We start from the raw sequence: 24,221 nt of genomic DNA on the forward strand, positions 1-24,221 counted from the left end.
AGATATGGATTTAAAACCAGAAATATTTTTTTGGCAGCAAGGAACGCCTCAGCCACTCCCCGGCCTTGGATAGACCATGAAGCCCACTGACACTCTCGACAGTTTTTTGCCACCCCCTTACCATCCGTGCCCCACGAAGTCACAGCCAAGGCCTGCATAGGTTTACTTACCTTTAGGCAGCCACAGGAGGAGGCAGCAGTTCCATTGGGGCACAGCAGGCAGTACTCAGGAAGTCACCAAGTGATGATGCGAGGCGAGGTCAATAACAGTAGTGGGCCATGTGGTCACTGCGGTATATACGGTATAGGGCTCTCAGATGTGGAGCGATCGGCAAGCCAGTGAGTCAGTGAGCGGTGGGCAGGTGGGCAGGCAGGGCAAGCATGGTGTGGACAGGCAGAGCGTGAGAGCGAGCAAGGAATGAGCAGCCACCAGGCGTGCGGGGCGAGCGAGCAGGGACAGGCCAGAGGACTGGACCAGTTCAGGGGTGTGGCCAGTCTGCTGGTCCTACCAGTTCAAAGAGCCAGTCCCAATTTTTACTACCAGTTTGGCCAAACCAGTCTGAACCGGTAGGAACCCACCTCTGGTCCCAGCACATGTTTAAACACTCATGCACTTCTCTGTTCAGGAATAGTCATAAACAAATTCATATTCTTACTGTGCTCCTTCTGAAGTATGTACTTTTGGCTCGTCATCCACAGTCGTAGTTGTAGTAATATTAGTAGTAATAGTAATGCTAATCTTTCCATTTGAAGGAAAGGTGACATATAGATTGCAATCCTATATTTGCCATCTAATGTATTTAATGGGATTTATTATTGAATAGAAGATTGCTAAGGTATCCACTAAATAATGTTGCCTGAAACAACAGCAAATTCAATGATGATATATAAAAATCTTAAGACAAATTCCTTGTGTGTCCAATCACACTTGGCCAATAAAGAATTCTATTCCATTCCATTCTTTTCTATAGGGTTAGTGAAATTTATAAGCAAGGAGATAACAGTAACTCTCAGTAACAAATTGAGAGACCAGATCAACACCATCAGATGATGTGACATCATGACATCTTCCATGTATTAGGAATGAGCTCATCTCAAGAAGCCCAAACATTGTGTTATTTTTATAAAAAGAACAGAAAAGTATCAACTTGGCTCTGGAATTCATGTTTGATTTGTTTTTCTACTATACTGTTACATATCAGGACGAAGACATCATTTTGTTATTATTCTGAGTGTAATCCATGGAACAAGATTCAAATGATGTCAGAAGCTATGATTGGGTATATTTATTTCTCTTCTACCAGCCCAGCTTTCAAAGTAGTTGTAGGTTGGACAAAAGCAAAGACTGTTTCAGCACTTGTCCAAGCTCTTCTTTTATCAGCTCCTCATGGATGAAATCCAGCCACTGCTTGCTCTCCTTGGAGGCATCTGTTGTTCCATTTTCCTGCTAAAGTGCATTTGGTTTTTGAAGTATTTTCTTCCTTACATATGGAATATTTTGCCTCCATCTTATTTTCGTTCAATGGGAGAATGGGCAGGTAAAGGCACCTTTGCTATTTTTATATGCCAATGTGAAGGGGAAAAATATTAGTTCAGTGCTAGAAAGTCAATTTTCCATATGGTTTATTTCTGAAAGTCTAGAGAAAGATAGGAACTTGTGTCATTGTTCTAATGCATTGCTACAGGGTTCCTTTCATTTTCTTTTTTTACTGCAGAGCATAGAAAATGATTTCCCTTTATTTGGAAAAATGGGCAAGTAATGACTTAGAATCCAACTGGCTATTTGTTTGTGTTATGCAATTTTATATATTTGTAATACTAAATGTTCTGCTTTTCAAGAATGCAATTGCTATTTCATGGGAATGTGTGTCTTTATTTTTTCCCCAGTATAATTCTGTATCTGTCCTCATTTTCTACATGCAAATAATTTTTCTCTTTTCTTTTGGAATGTAGTTCATTAATGGTGGGGATGCATCACAGAATAAGACTGGAATTTTAACCATTAATTATGTATCTTAGATCACCTGTAAACATGTAATTGCCATTCCTGAGAAGAGATTCTTGTTGGGATTTATATTCTTTGATAAAGGGAGAAGGATTGGATGAGAAGACATAAAATATTGAGAACCACTGGGTGTTTTTTTAAAATTTCTCATTCAAATCTGCATGTATCTTCAGCAGAAAAAGAAACAAACAAACAGGTTATCTTATTAGAAGTTGGTAAAATTGTATCACAACCATACTAGGTTTATGATTGCTGAACTGCCCCAGGTTTTCTTTTCCCTAATCTCTTACAATTTTCTACAGGGGTATTTTTGCTACATCATTGCAAAGTAAATTCTTGGAAGGAAACAAATGTAAGCAATATGAGCCCTGTGAAATTAATTTGCAGTCCTAAGTGCCCTCTCCTAGGATCAAGTCTTATTGAAAGCATGATGTTCTGATGGTCAGGAATTAAGAAAAAATAGAGGATTTGTAAAGATGTTACTTCCTATGTCTATAGAAAATGCCCTCGAATTCACCAATATTTATTTTTTCAGAGAAAGGACAGATTTTTACTTTTAGATACATCATGATTGGATATCTCATTCCCATATTTTCTATAAACAATATTTTCTCAATTATGCACTGACTTTCTATAATATTGTATAGCTTCTCGCTTAGATCTGTTATTATATCCAGGTGAAGAATGTTCAGTGAATTTTACTGAGTCCATATCTTCCTAAAGCAGGGTCCAAGAAATTAAGTAATAATTTACTTTCTTCTGACTTTTGGTATTCGGACTTTTACTACATTTAAGACAATGTCTGCCTTTAATTTCAAACTCTCTTAAAGTACAACCTTTTGAGTAATCTAACTTCTTTTTTCCACTTCCCAGCAAGTATAGCCTTGGCTGCAATTTAAAGAGATTCTAGACAAGCAATTTGATTGATGTGTATTATAAAACCAAATCACCAAATTCCCCATTTGCTGCTTTCCATGCTGTTTCAAAACTAATGTAATAAAAACTTTGTTCTAATATAAATTAGATCAAATGTATTTGCAAGGCCCTTACCTGTCTTACCTCTGAAGATGAAAGTGAGAGGGAAATATAGGCACATATTAAGATGTATAAAGGGAATAAGATATTTAAAGATTATATTCTTTTTTTTTTCTTTTTAGTGGTCACTGGAGCAGGAGATGGAATTGGAAGAGCCTACTCCTTGGAGGTAGTAAACATGTATTTTATGACCAAATATTTTGGGCTCAGATAGTTTAAAATACATTCTTATATGTTTGTAAATAGTTTATCATTAATACTGTGCCAAAATTCATTTTCCAACATCTTGAAAGATTTTTTTGCCTTCCCAAAGAGGTGTCAGGTGTTGTTGTTTTTTACTTCATTGCTGGAATGCCAATGTTAGAGTTATAAGGGGGTAGCCATAATGGTATTTATGGTTATATATCATTCCACCTATGGCAGAGATGATGATCCTTTTTTGGCTGCTGTGCCAAAAACATGGGAGAACATAGGGGGGGGGGTCATGCGCCGGTATGCCACACCCATAATGCTATGCACACCACACACATCCCGTGCACACATGTGCACGACCAGCAACCCCACCCCCATTTTTTCCATGGTTTCTTCGCCCTTCCCAGGCTCCAGAGGCTTTCTAGGAGCCTATGGAGGGCAAAAACAGCATCCCCCACCCTTCCTGCAGACGGCCTCTGGAGCTTCCCTGAAGCTTCTGGAGGCTTCCGGAGCTTCCCTGAATCCTCCAGAGGGTGAAAAATGGACCTATGGGGAACCCGGAGGTTCAGGAATGGTGACTTCCGGTTTGTCTGTAGGGCCAATTTTCAACCTCTGGAGCCTTCTCTGGAGGTCAAAAACCAGCCCTACAGACAAACTGGAAGTCACCATTCCCGAACTTCCGGGTTCCCTGTAGGTCCGTTTTTCGCCCTCTGGAGCCTTCAGGGGTCTTCAGGAGGCTTCCGTGAAGGCTCCGGAGGGCAAAAACTGGCCCTGTGAGCAAACTGGAAGTGACTTCCAGTTTGTCTGTAGGACCTTTTTTCACCCTCCAGAGCCTTCAGGAGGGCGAAAAATGGCCTCAAAAGAAGGCCGAAGTCAGCTGACAGGGCAACACCCCACATACCCTGACAAATGGCTCCGCCATCACGGTCCTATGGTTTTCCCAGTTGCAATGTATGGTTGTGAAAGTTGGACCATAAGAAAGGCTCAACGCCAAAGAATTGAGGCTTTTGAACTATAGTGCTGGAGAAGACTCCTATGAGTCCCTTGGACTGCAAGGCGATCAAACCGGTCAATCCTAGAGGACCTCAACCCTGACTGCTCTTTAGAAGATGAGATCCTGAAGATGAAACTTGAATACTTTGGCCACCTAATGAGAAGGAAGGACTCAATGGAGAAGAGCTTAATGCTGGGAAAAATTGAAAGCAAAAGAAGAAGGGGATGACGGAGAATGAGGTGGCTGGATGGAATCACTGAAGCAGTAGGTATGAGCTTAAATAGACTCAGGGGGATGGTAGAGGACAGGAAGGCCTGGAGGAACATTGTCCGTGGGGTCGTGATGGATCAGACATGACTTTGCAACTAACAACAAAAATCATTCCACCAATCTATCTACCACTCTGGTACATGCCCATGCATGCCCCTGAATGGTAGGAAAAAAATAAGTTCCCCCTTTCTTCAGCTTTAATTGACATCTGAGAACCTGTAACCTCCTGCTACAGATCACTGGCAGGATGGTGACAGAGTGAAATATTTGCCATTCAACCACACTACTAAAAGACAACATAAACTGCCCCTACCCCAACCATGAGAATTGATCTAAATTTCCATTGGCATTGTGTTCTTTTATAAATACTAATTTCTTTCCCATCAATTTGCATGAGAGCAAAAGGTAATGGTTTCCCTGTCGAATCATGTCTGACTTTAGGGCACAGTGCTCATCTCCATTTCTTGGCCAACAATTTCCATGGTCATGTGGCCAGCATGGCTACATGCCAAGGGTGCATAGAATACTGTTGCCTTCTCACTGAAGTGGTACCTATGAATCTACTCACATTTGCATGCTTTCGAACTTCTAGGTGGGCAGGAGCTGAGGCAGGAATGGGAACTCACACTTTTGCACAGCTCCTGGGTCTTGAACCTAGGTTCAAGCTCAGTTTCTTTAATTGCTGAGCCATCATGTCCCCTCTTGCATAAGAACAGTAATACAAAAATACTTTAAAAAATACTTTGCTTTAATACAGGGACAATCTATTGCCTACAATAATTATCTGGGTTCAGAACAACTTGATACAAACAGACTGTGTTCTGCATGATAAAGATGTCTATGGACATTACTATGCATCAGAGGTGGTATTCTGCCGGTTCTCTCTGGTTCAGGTGAACCACTAGTGGCGGATGCGTGAGGCTCCGCCCACCCACCCCGACATAATGCACGACCTTCTGCACATGCCAAGAAGGTGGTGTGCATGTGCAGATGTGGAAGTGCACTCACATTTACAAACCGGTAGGGAAGGTAAGTGAATTCCCCCACTGCTAAGATGGCTTCAAATCCAGGAAGTGAACTGAGCTTTTTGTCAATAAATTGATAGTATCATCAGATGCTTTCCATGGCATCAGATTCCAGGGGGTGAGATAAAAGCCACCTGTTTGCACAGAATATTGCTATTTCAGCTGAAGGAAATTGGGACCTATGTGTGATGGATCATACCAAACAACAAACCAGTGAAAACTCAATATACTTCTTTCAAGATCTAACACTGTTTTATGACACCATATTTTTAAACCAGGAAAGAAAATAGCTATAAAAAATGTAAAAGATAAAAAACAAAGTATTTTGAGTAGTCACCCTATAATCTATAAAAAGTCTTGGATATTTTAGTTTACAGAGAAGAGAATTTTTAGGTGATTTTTGGAACACACTCATACAAAGATTGATTAATTGATGATGTGCAAAGATATTTTTGACTTCTAGAAACCACATTGATTTTCTTCATGAAATCATATAAAGAGAATGTATTAAATTTTACACAGTAAATATGCAAAGACACACCCACAAATACCCATGCTCAATTCTTCTAAATGGTGGGACTGGGTTTACAGCATTTAAGCATGCTTTTTCACATAGGAGATGCTCCATTAATTCAGCATAAAATTTTAAATATTGCTAAACTTTGTTTTTCAGCTTGCCAAGCATGGGTTAAATGTGGTTCTCATAAGTCGGTCACTCAAAAACATGGAGAAGGTAGCCTTGGAAATTGGTAAGTTTCTAAAAAGAAGGAACTTTGGCAAATATGTCTCATGTTCACATTGTAGCCTCACAGCAGAAAAAAAAATCTTCATTAGAATAAAGCAAAAATGATACAAAACAATGAGCAAGCTTTCAAGTCTAATCAGACTGAATATTACATTTAGAGCAGTGTTTCTCAACCTTGGCGACTTTAAGTCCTGGGGACGTCAACTCTGGAAGATCCTGGGAGTTGAGTCCCCAGGACTTAAAAGTCGCCAAGGTTGAGAAACACTGATTTAGAGGATGGGAATAGAGAGAAAGAACACTGGTTTAATACTGCAGGCAGAAAGCTTTAAATTCTAGAATAATGCCTGGGTAGGGATATCAGGCTTAATTCAGTTAAATTTAAATAAAGTGCAATTGTGGAATTTTATTTTATTTTTTAAATGAACCATCATGGCTTCCTGTACAAATTATGCTCACATTCAATTTGAAGTTAGGACTAGCAGTTTATTAAGTGAATCACAGTGGGTGAAATGCAACATCACTTGACCACAATTTGCAACTTCCTGCAACTTCCCTCTTGACTTTGCTTGATGGCAACTGACTGTGAAAGCCACAAATGGTGACCACATCACTGTGGGTAATGTGACCATCGTAAATGTGTGTCAATTGCCTGAATTGTGATCGGTGACTGCAGGGACGTTGTGACAGCTGCAACTTTGAGGTCAGGTCACAAATCATCTTTTTCTGCACCATTGTAATTTCAGTCACTGAACAAAAAGTCAGAAAGCGAGAACGACATGTATTATGTTTCAAATGTCATTATGATCAATAGATCAAAATAATGCATTATATTGTTCTAAAGCTATTTTTATTGAACTAACATATCATCAATTAAAGAAACCTTGCAACAGCAGTAGAGGTAATCTTGCCCCATGACTCACTCTATCTTCCTCAAGAAAATTCTATTGAATCTAATAGCAAAACACCACAAACTGCTGGAAGACAAAAATTGATTTATTCATCGCATAACACATGATCACTTTGTGCCTTGCTTACTAAGGATTTGACCGAAATTTATTAATACTAAAGCTTATATGCTAAATCATCTGTTAATCATTAAAGAAACAAAACGTGTCATTTTTGCTAAAATAAAATTTTAGTAAAAGTTACAATAAATTTTGGAAGCTCCTTCTTGTTCATTATGTGACTTCCAGCATTGGGTATGAATTAATTGAATATCTGATATTAAGTCGTATAGTAACTGTTTTCCAGTGGTTCTGCCACTTTTATAAACAGCATATTGGCTCCAAATATGTTTAAATGAATGTAATATTCCAGGGAAGGTCCCTGCTTTGGTGTGCTCATAGATTTAATCTATTTAAACTTAATTCAATTATAGGAGAAAATAAATTAAAATGAAACTCCCTCTTTCTCCTCCATGCAGAGCAAACAACTAAGAGAACTGTGAAAATCATACAAGCTGACTTCACAGAAAATGACATATATGAAAACATTGAAGAAAATCTTCAAGGATTAGAAATTGGAATTTTGGGTAAGTTAACCAAGAATAGAAAAATGAAGTCACCAAAAATTAAACTGGTTGAAAGAGGTGTTCCTTTTTATGAATTAGTTAAATGTAACCATTTTTTTGAACATTAAAATGTTCGTAAGGTTTTTAAAAACTCATCCATCAATAAAAGCAACCAGAATTGAAAAGAATTTGATTTTTAACCACTACTTTGATTGGGGATACTGATAAAAAAGATTTTAAAAAGATGAAACTCAAATAATTTGGCCACCTAATGAGAAGGAAGGACTCACTGGAGAAGAGCCTAATGCTGGGAAAGATTAAGGACAAAAGAAGAACGGGACGACAGAGAATGAAGTGGCTGGATGGAGTCACCGAAGCAGTAGGCATGAGCTTAAATGGACTCCAGAAGATGGTAGAGGACAGGAAGGCCTGGAGGAACATTGTCCATGGGGTCATGATTGGTCGGATATGACTTCACAACTAACAACTAACAACAACTGATAAAAACAATGTTTGTCAGTTGCCCTTTTTACCTTTTCCCTATATAGAAGAGTGTTACCTGTCTAGAGTCAGAAATCTCTGCTCTTCTGACCCTGATGGACCAAAATCCCACAAACACTGCACCTTGCTAAGATTGTGTCATAGCCAGCTTCTTTCTATCCAAGACCTTGCAACCTCCGGGCATTAGGTCAGCATCTGATGAGCGTCACTTGCGTAGCATGGCGTAGAAATATATAATTGGGTACCCTCTACACATCAGCTTACTGATACCAAATCCCATGTTGATGAATGACCTCTCCCAGTGGCTTCTTATAAATTAGATAAGAAGAAAGAGAGAGAGAGACTTGTGTCATTAAATACCCCACATGATAGGGGCTCAGGATTGGACCCCTCCTCTCCTACTAACATAGACTGCTAACGACCACAGAGAAAGGAGGAGAATCACTGCAAAGTAGTGTTCTCCACTCCCAGTTCTTGAAGTCAGGTCAATAAGGTCAATAGTATCAAAAGCCACTGAGGGATCCAGAAGGACCAGAAGGACTGTATTACCCACATCCAGAGCCCTCCAAAAATTGCTCACATATGCTACTGTGGACCCCCCTGAAAATAAGACAGGGTCTTATTTTCTTTTTATCCCCAAAATAAGCGCTTGGCCTTATTTTTAGGGAGGTCTTATTATTTTTGGTGTAGGAAGTGGCCAGCGTGGTCACCTCATGGCTGCGGTTCTGTTGCAATATTTTCTGGGAGGGCTTATTTTCAGGGAAACAGGGTACCAATGTTGCTTGGTACTATAACCCAGCCTGAATCATGGCTGAAGAGCATCCCAATAAATTACTCAGCAAAATATTGTGTATGATAGTTTCTCTTCTTGTAGCCTTTAAATTTACATACCATTCAATTGTCTTCATCAGGCAGACACGGTTGATCTGACATTAGTGTTATTAGAAAACAACACTGAACCATCATGTTTATCTGAATGGATTCTGTGTATTCTCTAACTTCAGAAAAAAGCATTTTCGGTCAGGGTTGAGAGCCTATCATAGGGAGCTGGTGATTTCATCAAAAAAGACAAGGGCGTAAATGCTTTGGTCTCTTTCTTCATTTTTCAGCAGAGAAACATTGAGTTTTTCTGAAAATGAAAATGCCAGTACAACTTAGGAGATGCTGTGGAAACCAAAAGAGTGTGACTTTGGGCTGCATGTGATCCAGAGGCCCTAATAGTTTCACTGTATTTTATGATTCTAATTTGCTTCCCCTCCTCCCTTTTTTTATTAGTTAACAATGTTGGGATGCTACCTAATCGCTTTCCATGCCATTTTCTTAATATTCCAGACAAAGATGAGGTAAGGATTATTCTATAATAGTAATAAGATCATGTATTTTTTTTCATACAAAATGTACTATCAGCCCAGTGGCGGGTTCCGGATCCTGTTGCAACCGGTAAGGTTGCAACAGGGCCCAGCGTCCACCACATGAACGCATGCAGCTTGTGCATGCATCCTTATCTCTTGCGGCGCCTCCGCAATGCTCCAGCTGCTCGGCGCCATCCGCTCCATGTGTGTGCACAGAAGCGCTGAAGAGCTCAAATACAGGTAAGGAGCTCGGGCGGGCAGATGGGCCCTCTGGAGCACCGTACTGGAATGGTACCCGGCATTCCGGGCAGGCACCTGTATGCCCATACCAGAGCATACCGCCTGCAACCCACCAATGTATCAGCTAAACCAGAGAATCAATTCCACAGGAACTATAAAATAATACTTTATTGAGTTGAACTATAACACAGAGTATTGTAAGCTCAACTGTGCTTTACTACCCCTCCTTCTTATACTCCAGCATTCAAGGTTGAGCCTCTTCCCAAATACTATCTTGTTTATCAGGGCTTAAAGAATGCTTCATGTAATAGCTCTTGTATATTTCTGTTGTGATCATCCCCCATATTATCTAAAATCCTAATCATCTCCCATATTCTCTAGAATATGGGACTAAGTTTTGTTGAAGTAAATAGGTAGCCAATAATCAAGTTTTCTAAATTTGATTGACCCTTGATTCACGTTTGAATATTTTTTAATGAAATTTTGTGTCACGAAGCACTCAACCTGGTAGGGAGGATAATTCAAGCACAGAGTAAGCCTGGATTCACTATACAAATGGCAAAAGGCTAGGATTGACTCCCACTAATTTCTTTGGAGCCTGATCTATTGTTCCCAAGAGAAGTCTTCTAGTCTGGGGAGATTCATGTATCATAGGCAGAGCATAATAAAGTGAACTCTGCATGTGTGGATCTGGTTGTTCTTGCCTGACATTTTGACTAGAATCAAACATGCATTTCTGGACACAATTGGATGTTGGAGGAAGTGTAATGGGACATTACAAAATGGTTGCTTTGGATTGTAGGCAGTCAAGATGTTTATTTCTGCAGCAAAATACCAATTTTATTGAAAAGAAAAATGTCAGATTGTGGAAGATTGACTTGTGCTACATACGAGCCAGGGGTGGGATTCTACCGGTTCGGACCATTTCGGACTCCGAAGATCAGTTGGTAGCGAACCAGTTCACTCCCATGAGCAAGTGGGCCCACACGCCTACCCATGCACTTTACCTACCTTTATCTTCCCAACTGAGTTGTGCGGCAGAGTGGATTGCTGTGCCTCAGCTGTTTTCCTTCCCAAGCAGTAATCCAAAAGATAAGGTAGAGCCGAGGTGGCACAGTGGTTAAATGCAGCACTGCAGGCTACTTCAGCTGACTGCAGTTCTGCAGTTGGGCTGTTCAAATCTCACCGGCTCAGGGTTGACTCAGCCTTCCATCCTTCCGAGGTGGGTAAAATGAGGACCCGGATTGTTGTTGGGGGCAATATGCTGACTCTGTAAACCGCTTAGAGAGGGCTAAAAGCCCTATGAAGCGGTATATAAGTCTAACTGCTATTGCTATTGCTAAGTATTCTGTAAACTGCGCATGCGCGCTCAGCAAGCCGGTTGTTAAACCGTAGGACCCCACCTGTGATACAAGCCATCTTGCTAAATAATGTCTGACTTATCCTATATAAGAAAATTAATCCTCATGAAACAAGAAGGCTCATGCAGCCTTGATGGGAACAGATTTTTAAACATCTCATTTTAGAAACTGAGGTCAAACTGAATTTTCTGAGCGTGTTATTTTCTTTAAATCAGCACAACTGCCATGTAATCCATTTATTATTTTCAACAGGACCTCATTAATTGCAACATCATGTCTGTCACTAAGGTATGTATTACAGACCAGAAAAGCTCTTTATGTTTGTTTGCCAAAAAGCAAGGTATGACATTTGAACTGAATGCAAAGAAGCACAGACATTGACAACGCCTGGCTTCCACAAGCTGCTGGGTTGCAACTCTTTGTCATCCCTCAGACTAAGGATGGTACTTACACAACTCTTCTCCTTCTGTTGTATCATTTGCACCCAATAGTTTTCTGTTCCTCCATTTTACTTTTATGCTGGTTCCTCTTTGGATGTTGAGACATGACATCAGAAGGGGTAACCACCTAGGCTAGCTAAAACTGAATATGGCTAGTGTGTGATAGCAAAACAAAATTTCTAAAGCTGGACATGCCAGTTTCCCATCACATCATACAATCAAAAGAATTTTAGTGGTAAATATGTGAAAACAGATATATAGTATCTTTGCTTATCATTTAGCTATAGGCAATGTAGGAAAGTACATGGACACAATTTCCCACAATGTTCTTTTTAAAACAAAATGAGTGCTAGTTTAGGACACCAACAGGCTTAAAGCCTGTACCTCGCCTCCAAACACCATAGAAAATGGCTGGATTGTTTTGAGCATGCCTCCTTCAATAGAAAAATTGTTATCTTTATCTTTAATAATTGTTATCACTATCTTTAATCAGCTGAGGTTTATGTAAACATGAAGGTCAATTTTCAGTTTTCTTAACCGGGGAAGGGGTGGCACTGATAAGACTGTTTTTGAATATCTGTCATAATTCCTTTCTTTGTGTATAATGCCTTTACTTCAGCAGAATGATCACTGGCTGAGTTTTCTTTCCCTCTAAAAGTATTATAATGCAGCATTTAGTTCTTGACTCTTGTCCTGCCAAAACTAGGATTTCTTTCTTAACAATTTGGGACAGCAACATAATTTGAACCGATACAAGTTCACTGCAGTTTTAGCTAATAATATGATACTAAAGCCTTCACTATCACATTTCCTTCTGAGCTATCAGGAAAAGCTGCTTTTGTTTATAACTTATCTCAAACATCTTTAGGTGATATCAAATGCTTTTTTTCCCCTAAACAGAATCTGACAGCTGCTCCTTTGATATTTGTTCAAACACTTTTGTTGGTTCAAACCAACAAAAACAAACCAACAAAAGATGCAAAATATTTTGGTCTCTGTATGCATTTCTAAATAGGCCCTTTGATTTTAGATTTGACGATTTGTCAAAAATACTATTCAGTGCAGCCTCAGCAGAGTTAAGGAACTGTACCTTCCCCTATTGGCAAGTCTGTTTTTTTCCTCTTCTAGCAGGAAAAATATGGAAGAAACATATGCATAACAAAAGCCTTACCTGGAAGCATTCATGGAAAATTCTGACTATAATTTCTCATTAGTTTGCTTTAACAAGGTGCAAGATGATTTTCTTGCTACTTGAATCCATATTTTTTTAGGATGGAGGCAGTGGTGGGTTTCGGATCCCGTTGCAACCGGTACAGTTGCAACGGGGCCCGGCGTCCTCCACATGAACATGTGTGGCGCACACATGCATTGTACCTTCCAATGATGCCTCCGCAAGCCTCTGTGACACTCCAGCTGCTCGGCGGAGTGTTGCGCAGGGGCTGTACCTTTCATGCGTGTGCGCGGAAGCACCGAAGGCTTTAAAGGACAGGTAAGGAGCTCGGGCAGGCGGGTGGGCCCTCTGGCGCACTGTGTCAGAATGGTACCCGGTGCTCCGGTCAGGCTCCGGTACGCCCCTACCAGGGCGTACCGCCTGCAACCCACCACTGGATGGAGGATACATTTGAAATGATGAGAGTACAGGTAGTCTTCAACTTACAATCAGCTGTTTAATGACTGGTCAAAGTTACAATGAATTTAGAAAATGTTACTTATGACCTTTCCTTAAACAGTTATGACTGCTGTGCACAGTCCAATCATGAAGTTCAGGGGTGAAATCCAGCAGGTTCTGACAGGTTTTGAGAACCGGTAGCAGAAATTTTGAGTAGTTCGGAGAACCAGCAAATGCCCCCTCTGGCTGGCCCCAGAATGCGGTGGGAATGGAAATTTTGCAGTATCCTTCCCCTGCCATGCCCACCAAGCCACACCACGTCCACCAAGCCACACCCACAGAACCAGTAGTAAAAAAAAATGAATTTCAACACTGATACGGTTGAATTTGGGGCATTTGGCAATCAGCTTAAATTTATGTCCTTCATGGAACCCTCTGACTCAACAATTCTATGAATGTTTTCAGACGGTGAAGTACTTTAAATAAAAGAAAAAAAGTATCTTCCTCCCTCCCTCCACCCTCTCTGTCTCTCTGTCTCTCTGTCTCTCTGTCTCTCTGTCTCTCTATCTCTCTCTCTGTCTCTGTCTCTGTCTCTCTCTGTCTCTCTCTGTCTCTCTCTGTCTCTCTGTCTCTGTCTCTGTCTCTGTCTCTGTCTCTGTCTCTGTCTCTGTCTCTGTCTCTGTCTCTGTCTCTCTCTCTCTCTCTCTCTCTCTCTCTCTCTCTCTCTCTCTCTCTCTCTCATACACACACACACACGGTCAATATCTAATATTTGGGAATCCATATGTTTAGGGCATCGCAGTGGCTATATTGCCAATGTTTGCTGAATTGCCTCAAACAAGCTATGAGATGTAATTTTAATTATTCTTTTTTTTTAGATGACACGAATCATTTTGAAACAAATGGTGGCAAGGTAAAGCAATTTTCCACATTATAACTTATTTATTTATTTATTATTTTCTTTAGGGAAGCTTTTTGATTTTAATGAACTTTGGGCTGATTTGAGTTGGCATAAATTACACCATTTTCCAGAGTACTGCATAGTCGCAAACCAGATATTAGGCCATATCACAGAATATACATATGCAGCTCATTCAATATCATAGAAAGGATATTCCATAACAATTCTCTTCTGTCCATAAATTAAGCAACTGAAACTGCTAATCACCAGGCATTTGAACCCATTAGTTAAATTCTAGCAGTTTGCAGATTGGCCTTGAAAGATATACATTATGGCAGATTTTTTAAATGTGGATTTCTCCAAACATCAAAGGAAAGAAAGGGATCTTGCAGGCCTTGTCTTATATGAGGGTAAATACTTGTTAACTCAATGAAATGCCATAAATCTTTAATGATCTAAGAAAATTGAGCTTGGGTAAGTACTGGCATCTATGAAACCTGAGTAAGCATATTAGTTTAGTGCAAGGGTGAAATTCAACAGGTTCTGACAAGTTCTGGAGAACCAGTAGCACAAATTTTGAGTAGTTTGGAGAACCAGCAAATACCACCTCTGGCTGGCCCCAGAGAGGGGTGGGAATGGAGATTTTGCAGTATCCTTTCCCCAGGAGTGCGGTGGGAATGGAGATTTTGCAATATCCTTCCCCCAGGAGTGTGGAGGGAATGGGGATTTTGCGGTATCCTTCCCCTGTCTTGCCCACCAAGCCACGCCCACAGAACCGGTAGTAAAAAAATTGAATTTCACCACTGGTTTAGTGTGTCCAAGATACCTGAAAGTTATTTTCATTTTGCATTTCAGAAACAAAGGTCTAATTCTTAACATTTCATCAGCCCTTGGCACCTTTCCTTGCCCTTTATATACACTCTATTCTGCATCTAAGGTATGACTTGAATTTTTTTTGTGTGTTTTAGATTTTATCAATTGTTATTGGTGTTATGAGACTACGAAAATACCTTGTCATAGTGGAGTTAGGCTTCCCTAAAGGGAGATCTGAACAGCTGGGCTGTTCCTGATGTTCTTTATTAAAAGCTAAAATCGGACATACCCCCATTACAAGACTGTGATGAATCTTGCAAAGGTTATTCAGAGTCCTGATGTTAAAGAAACTGGAAAACCAAAGAAAAAATGTTTTTTTTTCTCCCATGAACTGATGAAATGGGAACAGAGGACAACATCCCATCAGCCCATGATATACACATTTATTTATTAGTCTGCTGGCACAAATTAAGCAAGACAAAAAAAGGGCAGAAACTTTGTGTATTTTTGTTTTAATCCCAAGTTACTTTAAAAAAAAGTTACCAGAAAATGAATATGATTTGTCCAAAACAAGAGGGAGAGAATTGGGTAAACTCAGTTTATTTTGAGCCATTTCATCTTTCTTCCCCATTATTATAATAGCAAGCTTGTTTATCTGTCCCAGTTCTTAAATTATTATTCTTTTTTCAAATAGTTATTTGGAATACCTGAACATGTTACTTATAAAAAAATAACTCAGTTCACTATAGAGAGAGAATATATGCAGCTCTCTTGTGATTGGGATTCCTGGATAATCCTGTTTTCCAAATTAATATATATTTTGTGAATGTCTCAAGGGGTCTTTTATACCTGAATTAACAGAACTGAATGTAGGTGCAACTTTCTATATTCTCAATAGAAAAGAACTAGTCAGCAATGACATTAGGTAGTGACAGAGAGGAAAAAATGGAAAGATTTTGAAAAAGGGTTTTGAATGTAATCAACCAAATAATTTGACAAATATGTACAATCAATGTCATAGTCTTTAAAACTGTCCCTTGATTTCTCTGTAATTCTACCTAGGCTTTTGTATATTCATTTTCCAAAGCACTTCAAGTGGAATATCAATCAAAAGGAATTGTGATACAGGTAATTACATTTTCTTTCTGTCTTTTTGCAGTAAGCATCAAATCAACTGAATAGATTGCATGTTGGGGGCTTTGGAATTTTTTATCATGTTTTCTTTTCTCCTTATAATAAGTCTTCTTTTCTTATAAAAACTCCTTTTCCTTCTTTATATCTATCTATCATCATCTATCTATCTATCTATCTATCTATCTATCTATCTATCTATCTATCTATCTATCTATCTATCTATTCAAATGAAGTATGAACATGTTACAATTTACAGCATTTTCTGGAATGTGGAACAGTGACTGTTATTTTTCTCTTTATTTCAGGCAGTGACTCCCTTTGCTGTTTCTACTCCGATGATCATGCATAAGCAACCCAATCTGATCACCAAAACAGCAGAAGAATTTGCACGAGAGTCACTGAGATATGTTACATTTGGTGATGAAACATTTGGATGTTTAGCCCATGAAATCTTGGTAATCCGAGTTATGAATTTGAGTTTGAGTGCTTTCCTCTAGCACAATGTTTCTCAACCTTGTCAACTTGAAGATGTGTGGACTTCAAGACTGGCGGGGGAATTCTTGAAGTTGAAGTCCACAGCTCATTGTAGCCAAAAAATTAGGAGTCTGGTAGCATTTTTTTTCAACTAATACATTTTATTAAAAAGCCTGTTGATTATGATCACATTTGTTGAAGTAAATTGTAAGTCATGAAAACTCATGCCTTTTAATACAAAAAATGGTTAGTCTGAAAAGCTGCAAAAGGTTCTTCTGAGTTTTAGCTAGCAGTACATGAGACACTAATGCTCTAGCCGTAATTTTAGTGTCAGTAATTCACACACCAAAACTAGTCTTCTAAGGAAGAAGACCAGTTGCCTGCCCATATATTATACGATTTTATATGGCCATGCAAATACCACATTGAATTTTTGAGATTTGTGAAGAATCCTATCACAAACTTAAAATTAATTCTTGCTTCTTATATCTATTTTTCTTTTAATCTGAAAATTAAATTGGCTTTAAAATAGCTGGGAGCCATGTATGGTGCAAAGACTTGGGGTTGTACATTGAGAATACTTTAGATAATAGATTTTGTATTATGCCATACTGAAGAAAACTTTAGATCTTTTTGGTGCTTCACCGAATCCATATTGATTATGGCTTTGCATCTGAATGTTTATAACACTATAATGATGAAGGATTTCTAGCTTACATCACATGCTTTGCATGTAGAAAATCCCAGGTTCTTTGGAACCAGACAATTCCTGGCGTTTTTGGTTAAAGAAAGATCTTGGATCTTTTGGTGGTAGACAAAACTGTTTCTTGGTACCTTCCATGCATGATAAACTTTAATGACCTTAAACTCCAACCAACACAATTGTTGATATGCTGCTTGGATGTTATGGCAAAGGGAATCAAAAACATCTGGATGGCACAATGTTACTTGAATATCTATTATACTTAAAATATGCAAGTGGAACCAGAAAGACAATTGTTAGAAGCTTGCTGAGAGGTGAGCTGAAGCACAAATGTGCAGCAACAATACAAGATTTCCAATGTATTGTTAAAGGTATTTTCACTGCCATGGAAAGGTGTTAAATATACTACAGTAACATGGCTGCATTTGGGTGCCATGCATGATAATGCCTGTGATGGGAGATTTGAAGCTCTGCCTCTGGCCCCAAAATGCCTTTAGCTTAGTCTTGCTATAGGGCACCAAATGTTGTGTTGTTCTAAATTATAAAAGTGTGAGATCATATGTGGAATTAATTACCGTAATCTTCCCCCCCCCCCTCTCTCTCTCCTTCTCCTTCTTTTGATAAAGGCACGATTTGTACAGTGTATTCCTTTTTGGTTGCTCCAGAGCAACAAAGTACAAGAAACTGTGATATGTCTTATGACGGAACATATCAAAAGATAACATCTTATCCACCTCAGTGAGCCTGCTTGAGGATCTAGTATGAATTATAGCAGCAGTCAACTTGATTAATTGCAAGATTTTGAAACATGCATGAAAACAGCCCTTCAGTATCTTTTTTAAAATCATGTGTTCATTTCTGCTTTGTTTACCCATTTTATTGCTTCCATTATTTGCTGATGCATATTTTTAAGCATTGTGATTTCCAACCATGATTTATACTGTTGATTTTATTTTCACAATAGCTTTAGTGGGAAATAATGGTATATAATTATTTTAGGGAAAAGTTCAGTGTGTTAGGTATGAACAAGAGCAAATGGAGATATGATATATTTAGTATGTATTTCATCTGTAAATCAAAGCTGACTATCATATAATTCTAGTCAATTATTTGATTTTGTTTGTGTGTAATAAAGTGATTTAACCTAAAGGATAATACTCTTCTTTTTAAATGATAGATGGGAATCACTTTAGAAGAAATGAAGATGTGCTTTAAAATATAATTCTGATTCTCTCTCTCTCTCTCTCTCTCTCTCTCTCTTTTTCTATTTTTTATCCGCCTGCATTTTCTATAGCTTAATAAATGCTGATTCTAAGTCACTTGTTTTCTCTTTTGCTTCTGTATCTTCCTTATTTTTATTTTGAAATCCAAACAACCAGTTCACAGAGTGATAATTAGAATAGCTATGTACTGATAATATCCATACCTGTTGAGAAAGAATTAGCATTAGGTATTTCTTTTTATCAATGTCTATTTTTGAGTTGATTCAGTCTTGAACACATGCAGTTGTCTTCAGCTGTATCTTGGTTGAAATTTCTGTAATTCAACCAAGCGACATCTGAAGACAACTGCTTGAATTCAGAATGAATCAACCCAAAAATAGACTTTGATTAAAAAAATATTCACCAGATAATATGTGGTTATAATTCACTAGGTTGACTGGATTGGAAAACTTGTTAAGGAACTGGGAATGTTGAAGGTCTCTCTCACTTCTTTTTTACACTGCCAACACACATATAAATCACTTACCACATTTTTTTCATTACTTGGTCTGTTATTGCCACGTGACATGTGAAGATGTAAGGGAATGTTTACTTAGGTACAATGAAGGTCAAAGTAGCTACTTTAAAGATGTAGCTGGCCCTTCCATTCTTCTCTTTCTCCTCCTCTAAGCAAACATCAAGGAAAGCAGTATCTTTCAGTAAATGGTCAATACTTAATTTGGGGCCACAAAATCAGTACTCCGTATTGGGTTCCTCGATAAAAGATATGTTCAGGCCAGGGGTAGGTTCCAGCTGCTGCTATTGCCGGTTCACTCAGGGATGCGCTGCGTGCATGCGCAGTACTTTAAAAATGCTTTTGCGCATGCACAGAAGCAAAAAACAAGATGCCACCGCCTATGGTGCCACTGATAGAACTGGTTCGGGGGTGTGGCAGGCTGAGTTACTACCTACCTAAATACCTGAACCAGTCAGAACCAATAGGAAACCACCTCTGGTTCAGGCAACTAAATCCTTTCTTGGCAAGATATTTACAAGATTTGTACATACATGATAAAATCAGATCATGAAAACAGATGGGAAAGTCAATGCTGATTGAGACTACACTAGCGAACAACATTAGTTCTCATCTGTGAGTTTCAGTGTAAATAAAACTCTGCTTACTTTTTAGAAATGGAAAAAAGAGATAGTTACTAGTAATGTCTTTGATTTTAATTAAACTGTGATGCTAAAGAATTCCATCATCAATAGACAATAAACTGTTGTACCTTAGTCTGTTTAACAGCAAAAACCCAATACTTAACAAATCAAGAAGCTACAAGGAAGCCATTGATTGACTGGTATTCAGACCAATCCTGTGGCTCTCTGCTGTCACACTACAGAATAGGAAATGAGCCATGACATATCCAGAGTTATCTGCTGATTTTTATCAAGAGATTCGAAAAACATAGAAACAGATGAAGACTTGTGGTTATTATTGTTCAATTTTTGAATTAAACATTCCATCCACATGTACATTCTTTCACAGTTATATATTTCAGATTTTAAACTGACTGGGACATGTTTAAGTTCCAGAAGAAATTAGGTGGAATAGTTGAGTAAAATATTTACTCTATGTGATCACTTAAAAAAAAATAGATATCCCATATTCTTTGCAACTTTCAGCAAGGATTGTGCACAGAGGAGTGAGTTCTTAGTACTTTTCTCAAACTAGCCGATACTTTTCTACTGCCTCATCCAGTTCACATCGACATATTTCTTGCTTTGGATATCATTTTCAACTTCTTGTCTCTTATCTGACATCATCATTCTCCAAATGCTGTGTAGACTTAACTTCTTCCAGAAGAATCCTTTCTGAATCCATATCCTGATCTGAGTGGGTGTCACAGACTCCATAATTTATACAGGCCTAATAATGTATGTATGCATGTATGTATGTATGCATGCATGCATGCGTGTATTCAGATAGCCCAAACCACCTACAACACTACAGCTTTTAGTTGTCCAGCTTGTATGAATAGTCACATCACATCCAAATATTTTATTAATTTTAGGTTCAAATAGAACCATTTAAAAATTAATTACATAGTATCTGGGGAAATAGTTATGGAAGGAATGGAAATTACTCCTTAATTGAACAGGATTCACTAAACGAGGGAGCCCCAGGTGTTTGGGGTTTTTTGGTAAATGGTTATATTTGGGATTTTGTAAGGATCTCATGGGTTTCTAGGGCTACTTTGAGAGAGCCAGGACCGTCCATTCATGAAATGGTTGCCACAGTGCCATAACAATAATTTTAAAAATATATTTAAAAAAAATATTATTATTTTAAAAATAATTTCACTTGAAAAGAAAGGCTGCGAGTGAAGATAGAAGAACAGGGAACTCTGAGACCCAAGAAACATGTTGATAAGTGTTATATAGGGAACAGCAGAACTTGATCTGATAATTGTCACCATCTCTGCTGGGCTAAAAATATAGATCTATAAAGCAGTTAAGGTTGTTTTCACTTTGTGGAGGTATGTGCACACAAGCATACAGGTATCTTTAGTGATCTGTGGCATTATTTTCTATATACACCAGGAGTGTCCAACCTTGGCAACTTTAATATTTATGGACTTCAACTCCCAGAATTCTTAAATTTGCCAAGACTGTATACATTTAATCTCACATGTTCACAATTACACATGTCAAGAGGATTTTTCAAGTCATTTAGAGATATGGTATCAGTACAAATATGTTTCTTTGACAAGTATTTGCTGACATCCATTTGACTGAAAAAGAATGTTTTTATGATACTTTACTTTGCCATCTTTCTATGAGTTAAGTTTTTAGAAGCATTTCTCTAGAGAAAAATACTTCCATTAAAAATATTTTTCTCTCTTTAAAAATCATTCTGAAATTTTAAAAATGGGTTTCTCTTTCATTGAAAATATGAATATTAACTACAATGCTTCTATGTGCAGAGGATGAAAGTGGCAAGAATAAACATTCACTTCTGAAATCAGATGATCCTATGCAGTCGAAGTTATTTCTTCAAATAAAACTTTCTTGGGGACCATCAATAAAACAATTCAACTATAAGTTGGCTAATGTCCTTTTTCTTCTTGTCAGGCTCGGTGCCTGCGTTTGAAACTGGACTAATAGATAACCATAAACCAGGAAAATATGATCAAACATCTGTCTACCATGATTAGTATGGATCTGAATGGAGATGAAAATAAGAAAAGAAGGCTGTGTAGCAAAGAAGCAGAGTCACTAAAAACAGACATTAGAGAACAGAACAACCGCAGCTAAACAAATACAGAAATACACAAATGCATACACATATAATATTCTAAAATGTGATAAATAGTCTAAGCAATGCTCCTCAGCTTAATGAAAGAGTTAAGTCACTTGGAAATTCATTCATGTGCCAGGGAATAGAACAATGCCACATTCTTAGTTGTCCAGATAACTTTGCAAATGTGCAGTTCTCTATGTCACTCAGGTGGTTGATTTTCCTCCATTAATGATCATTGTTATTTTCTTTGACCCAAACTTCAGAGAAATGATTCAAGTTATCTTTATTATTTAGAATATTCAAGTTTTTAAATGAGAGGATGTGCCGTTTCATCTTTCTGTCTTATTATTCCACGAACAAGTGATCTTGTTCGCAATAAAGGTACATAGCACATCCTAGGATTTTACCAAAACAGTCAGTAATAGCTGACTTTCTGAATGAGTTTCTTGGTAAAAGAAAAAACACCACGCACCTCTGTCTGTTTGCCTGTTTTTCTGTATCTACTTACCTGCCTGCCTGCCTGCTTACTCACATACCTGTTTATGTTTTATTGAAAGAGCCTGTCTGACTCAGTGAATCTTCATGGCTGGAGAAGACTTCAAGCTGAGTCTCCCCACAACAAGTCCAATACTTTTAAGTATTGTAGACAATGTGAATTACCAGTTTATTTGCTGAGCCAAGAACATGGGAAAAATGCAGAGAGCTTAGTCACTACGCTTGATATTTTCTACACATGATTATTATATACTTATGAAAAATAGCATAAGGACTTTATCTTGTATTAAAGCTCATCTGTGCTAGTACTGTATTTTTCAGACTATAAGACACACTGGAGTATAAGATGCACCATGATTTTGAAGAGGTAAATTTAAAAAACGTTTTTGCTTCCCAAACCCTCTGCACAACACATTTTTTGCACAAAAAAGGGGAGGGGCATGAAGAACTTTGGGAGGCTTGTATAGTGCTCCCTGTGGCTGGGGGGGGAGGCAAAAATGAGCAAAAAACATCAAATTTTTCACAAAAATGGGCCTTTTTTGCATAAAAAAGGCATGCAGAGCTTTGAGAAGCTTGTAGAGTGCTCTTGGGAGCTTGGGGGGGCAAAACATCCCATTTTTCACTCATTTTGCCCTCTCTAGCCCCCAGGAGTACTTTGCAAACCTCTCAAACCCGCTGCACATCCATTTTTGCAAATTTGTTTTTTTTGGGGGGGGGGGGGAAAGGTGCATCTTATACTCTGAAAAATATGGTAATCTATTTTCTATCTCAGAAAAATGTTGATTGATCTCAATATATAACCATGAATTACATTTTAGAGTTTTTAAACATGAATAATTTTCACTTATGAAGCTTTCCAGTTGGGCTTAATAGGGACATCAATCCATTCAGAATATTTACACTGTATCTGTCATATACTAATAGACATGCAAGTATTTAAGCAAAGAAACAAGGACACATATAACAATTTGTATAGGTTCTATAACTCAAAGTCTCAGGTCTCAATCCACTATTGCAAGGGACTCATTTCAGCATATTAGTAGGCTTTTCTGAAGAACATGGCTTGAAGATTTCTGCCTTAATGAGCCTGGGTTTTTACAGCAATCATAGCAGCACACTCAATACTAAAAAAAGTACAGTGGGATGCTGATGATGCTGATGCTGATGCTGATGCTGATGATGATGACGACGACGATGACAAAGGCAACAACAATAACAGTATGAACGGGCCTCTTCTTTTCACTGTATATACTGTACATTCATACATAATACAGACAAATGATATCACAGTTTCTTGTGACTACCTTATTGTGCTGTCTTTGCATTACTTGCAAAAACCTCCCAAGAGTTTGGTCCTTGATGGTGGAAGAATGCATGTATTTTTGGAAATATCCTTCTTAAAAATAAAAGCAAGACTAACAAGGGGGGGGGGGCAGTCTACCGTTTCACATGAAAATTGGATACATTTGACTCAGGTTCCTTGCCAAATATGATACCAAATAACAAAATAATGAAAAAATGTAGTTTGATCTTTTCTAACTTTCGCCTAAAATCTTCAAAGCACTTGACCTTGTTAGTGAAAAGGTATGTACAACCAGAAAGTTTTATCATCCTATGAAAATAATGCCACAATTATTTATTTTAATCTTCTTTAACCAGCTGCCCTCCAGATATGTTGAATTAAATAGTTGCCATTGTTCTCTTTTGCCATGTTGTCTCAAAGATGTAGTCTTGCAAGCCTCTTTTTCTATTGTCGGAGATGTACTGTTCCTGGATTTCATAGATCCAAAGACTGGCTTCTATTGCAAAATCATCACAACCATAGTCATAATATATTCTTCATTTCTGTAGATCTTCCAGGGGCATCTGCAAGATTTCCAAAAATTATTACCACATTGTGATATTTTAAAAATTGTGAAA

General features: G+C 38.2%; 1 protein-coding gene across 1 annotated transcript; it reads left to right on the top strand.

Annotated features, from left to right (window-relative positions):
- The first annotated feature begins 1,328 nt into the window (after positions 1–1,328).
- Positions 1,329–18,452, top strand: HSD17B3 (hydroxysteroid 17-beta dehydrogenase 3). Its single transcript, XM_087715110.1, has 11 exons — positions 1,329–1,537; positions 3,162–3,208; positions 6,194–6,269; positions 7,689–7,796; positions 9,552–9,619; positions 11,482–11,517; positions 14,157–14,191; positions 15,035–15,116; positions 16,055–16,120; positions 16,432–16,581; positions 17,930–18,452. The coding sequence occupies exons 1-11, from the start codon at positions 1,387–1,389 to the stop codon at positions 18,023–18,025; spliced, it is 915 nt and encodes a 304-aa protein (XP_087571236.1). The 5' UTR covers positions 1,329–1,386; the 3' UTR covers positions 18,026–18,452.
- Positions 18,453–24,221: the final 5,769 nt, after the last annotated feature.

The sequence above is a fragment of the Thamnophis sirtalis genome, unplaced genomic scaffold (assembly GCF_051295495.1).
Source record: "Thamnophis sirtalis isolate CommonGarterSnake01/CBP01778 unplaced genomic scaffold, rThaSir2_p1.2 scaffold_5, whole genome shotgun sequence".
Lineage (NCBI taxonomy): Eukaryota > Metazoa > Chordata > Lepidosauria > Squamata > Natricidae > Thamnophis > Thamnophis sirtalis.

Bases quoted from the DNA above. Each gene is read 5' to 3' on its own strand.
- HSD17B3 (XM_087715110.1), top strand. From the start codon at position 1,387: ATGGATGAAATCCAGCCACTGCTTGCTCTCCTTGGAGGCATCTGTTGT. The intron at 6,270-7,688 runs GTAAGTTTCTAA...TCCTCCATGCAG, and splicing joins GAAGGTAGCCTTGGAAATTG to AGCAAACAACTAAGAGAACT. The intron at 16,582-17,929 runs GTAATCCGAGTT...CTTTTGATAAAG, and splicing joins GTTTAGCCCATGAAATCTTG to GCACGATTTGTACAGTGTAT.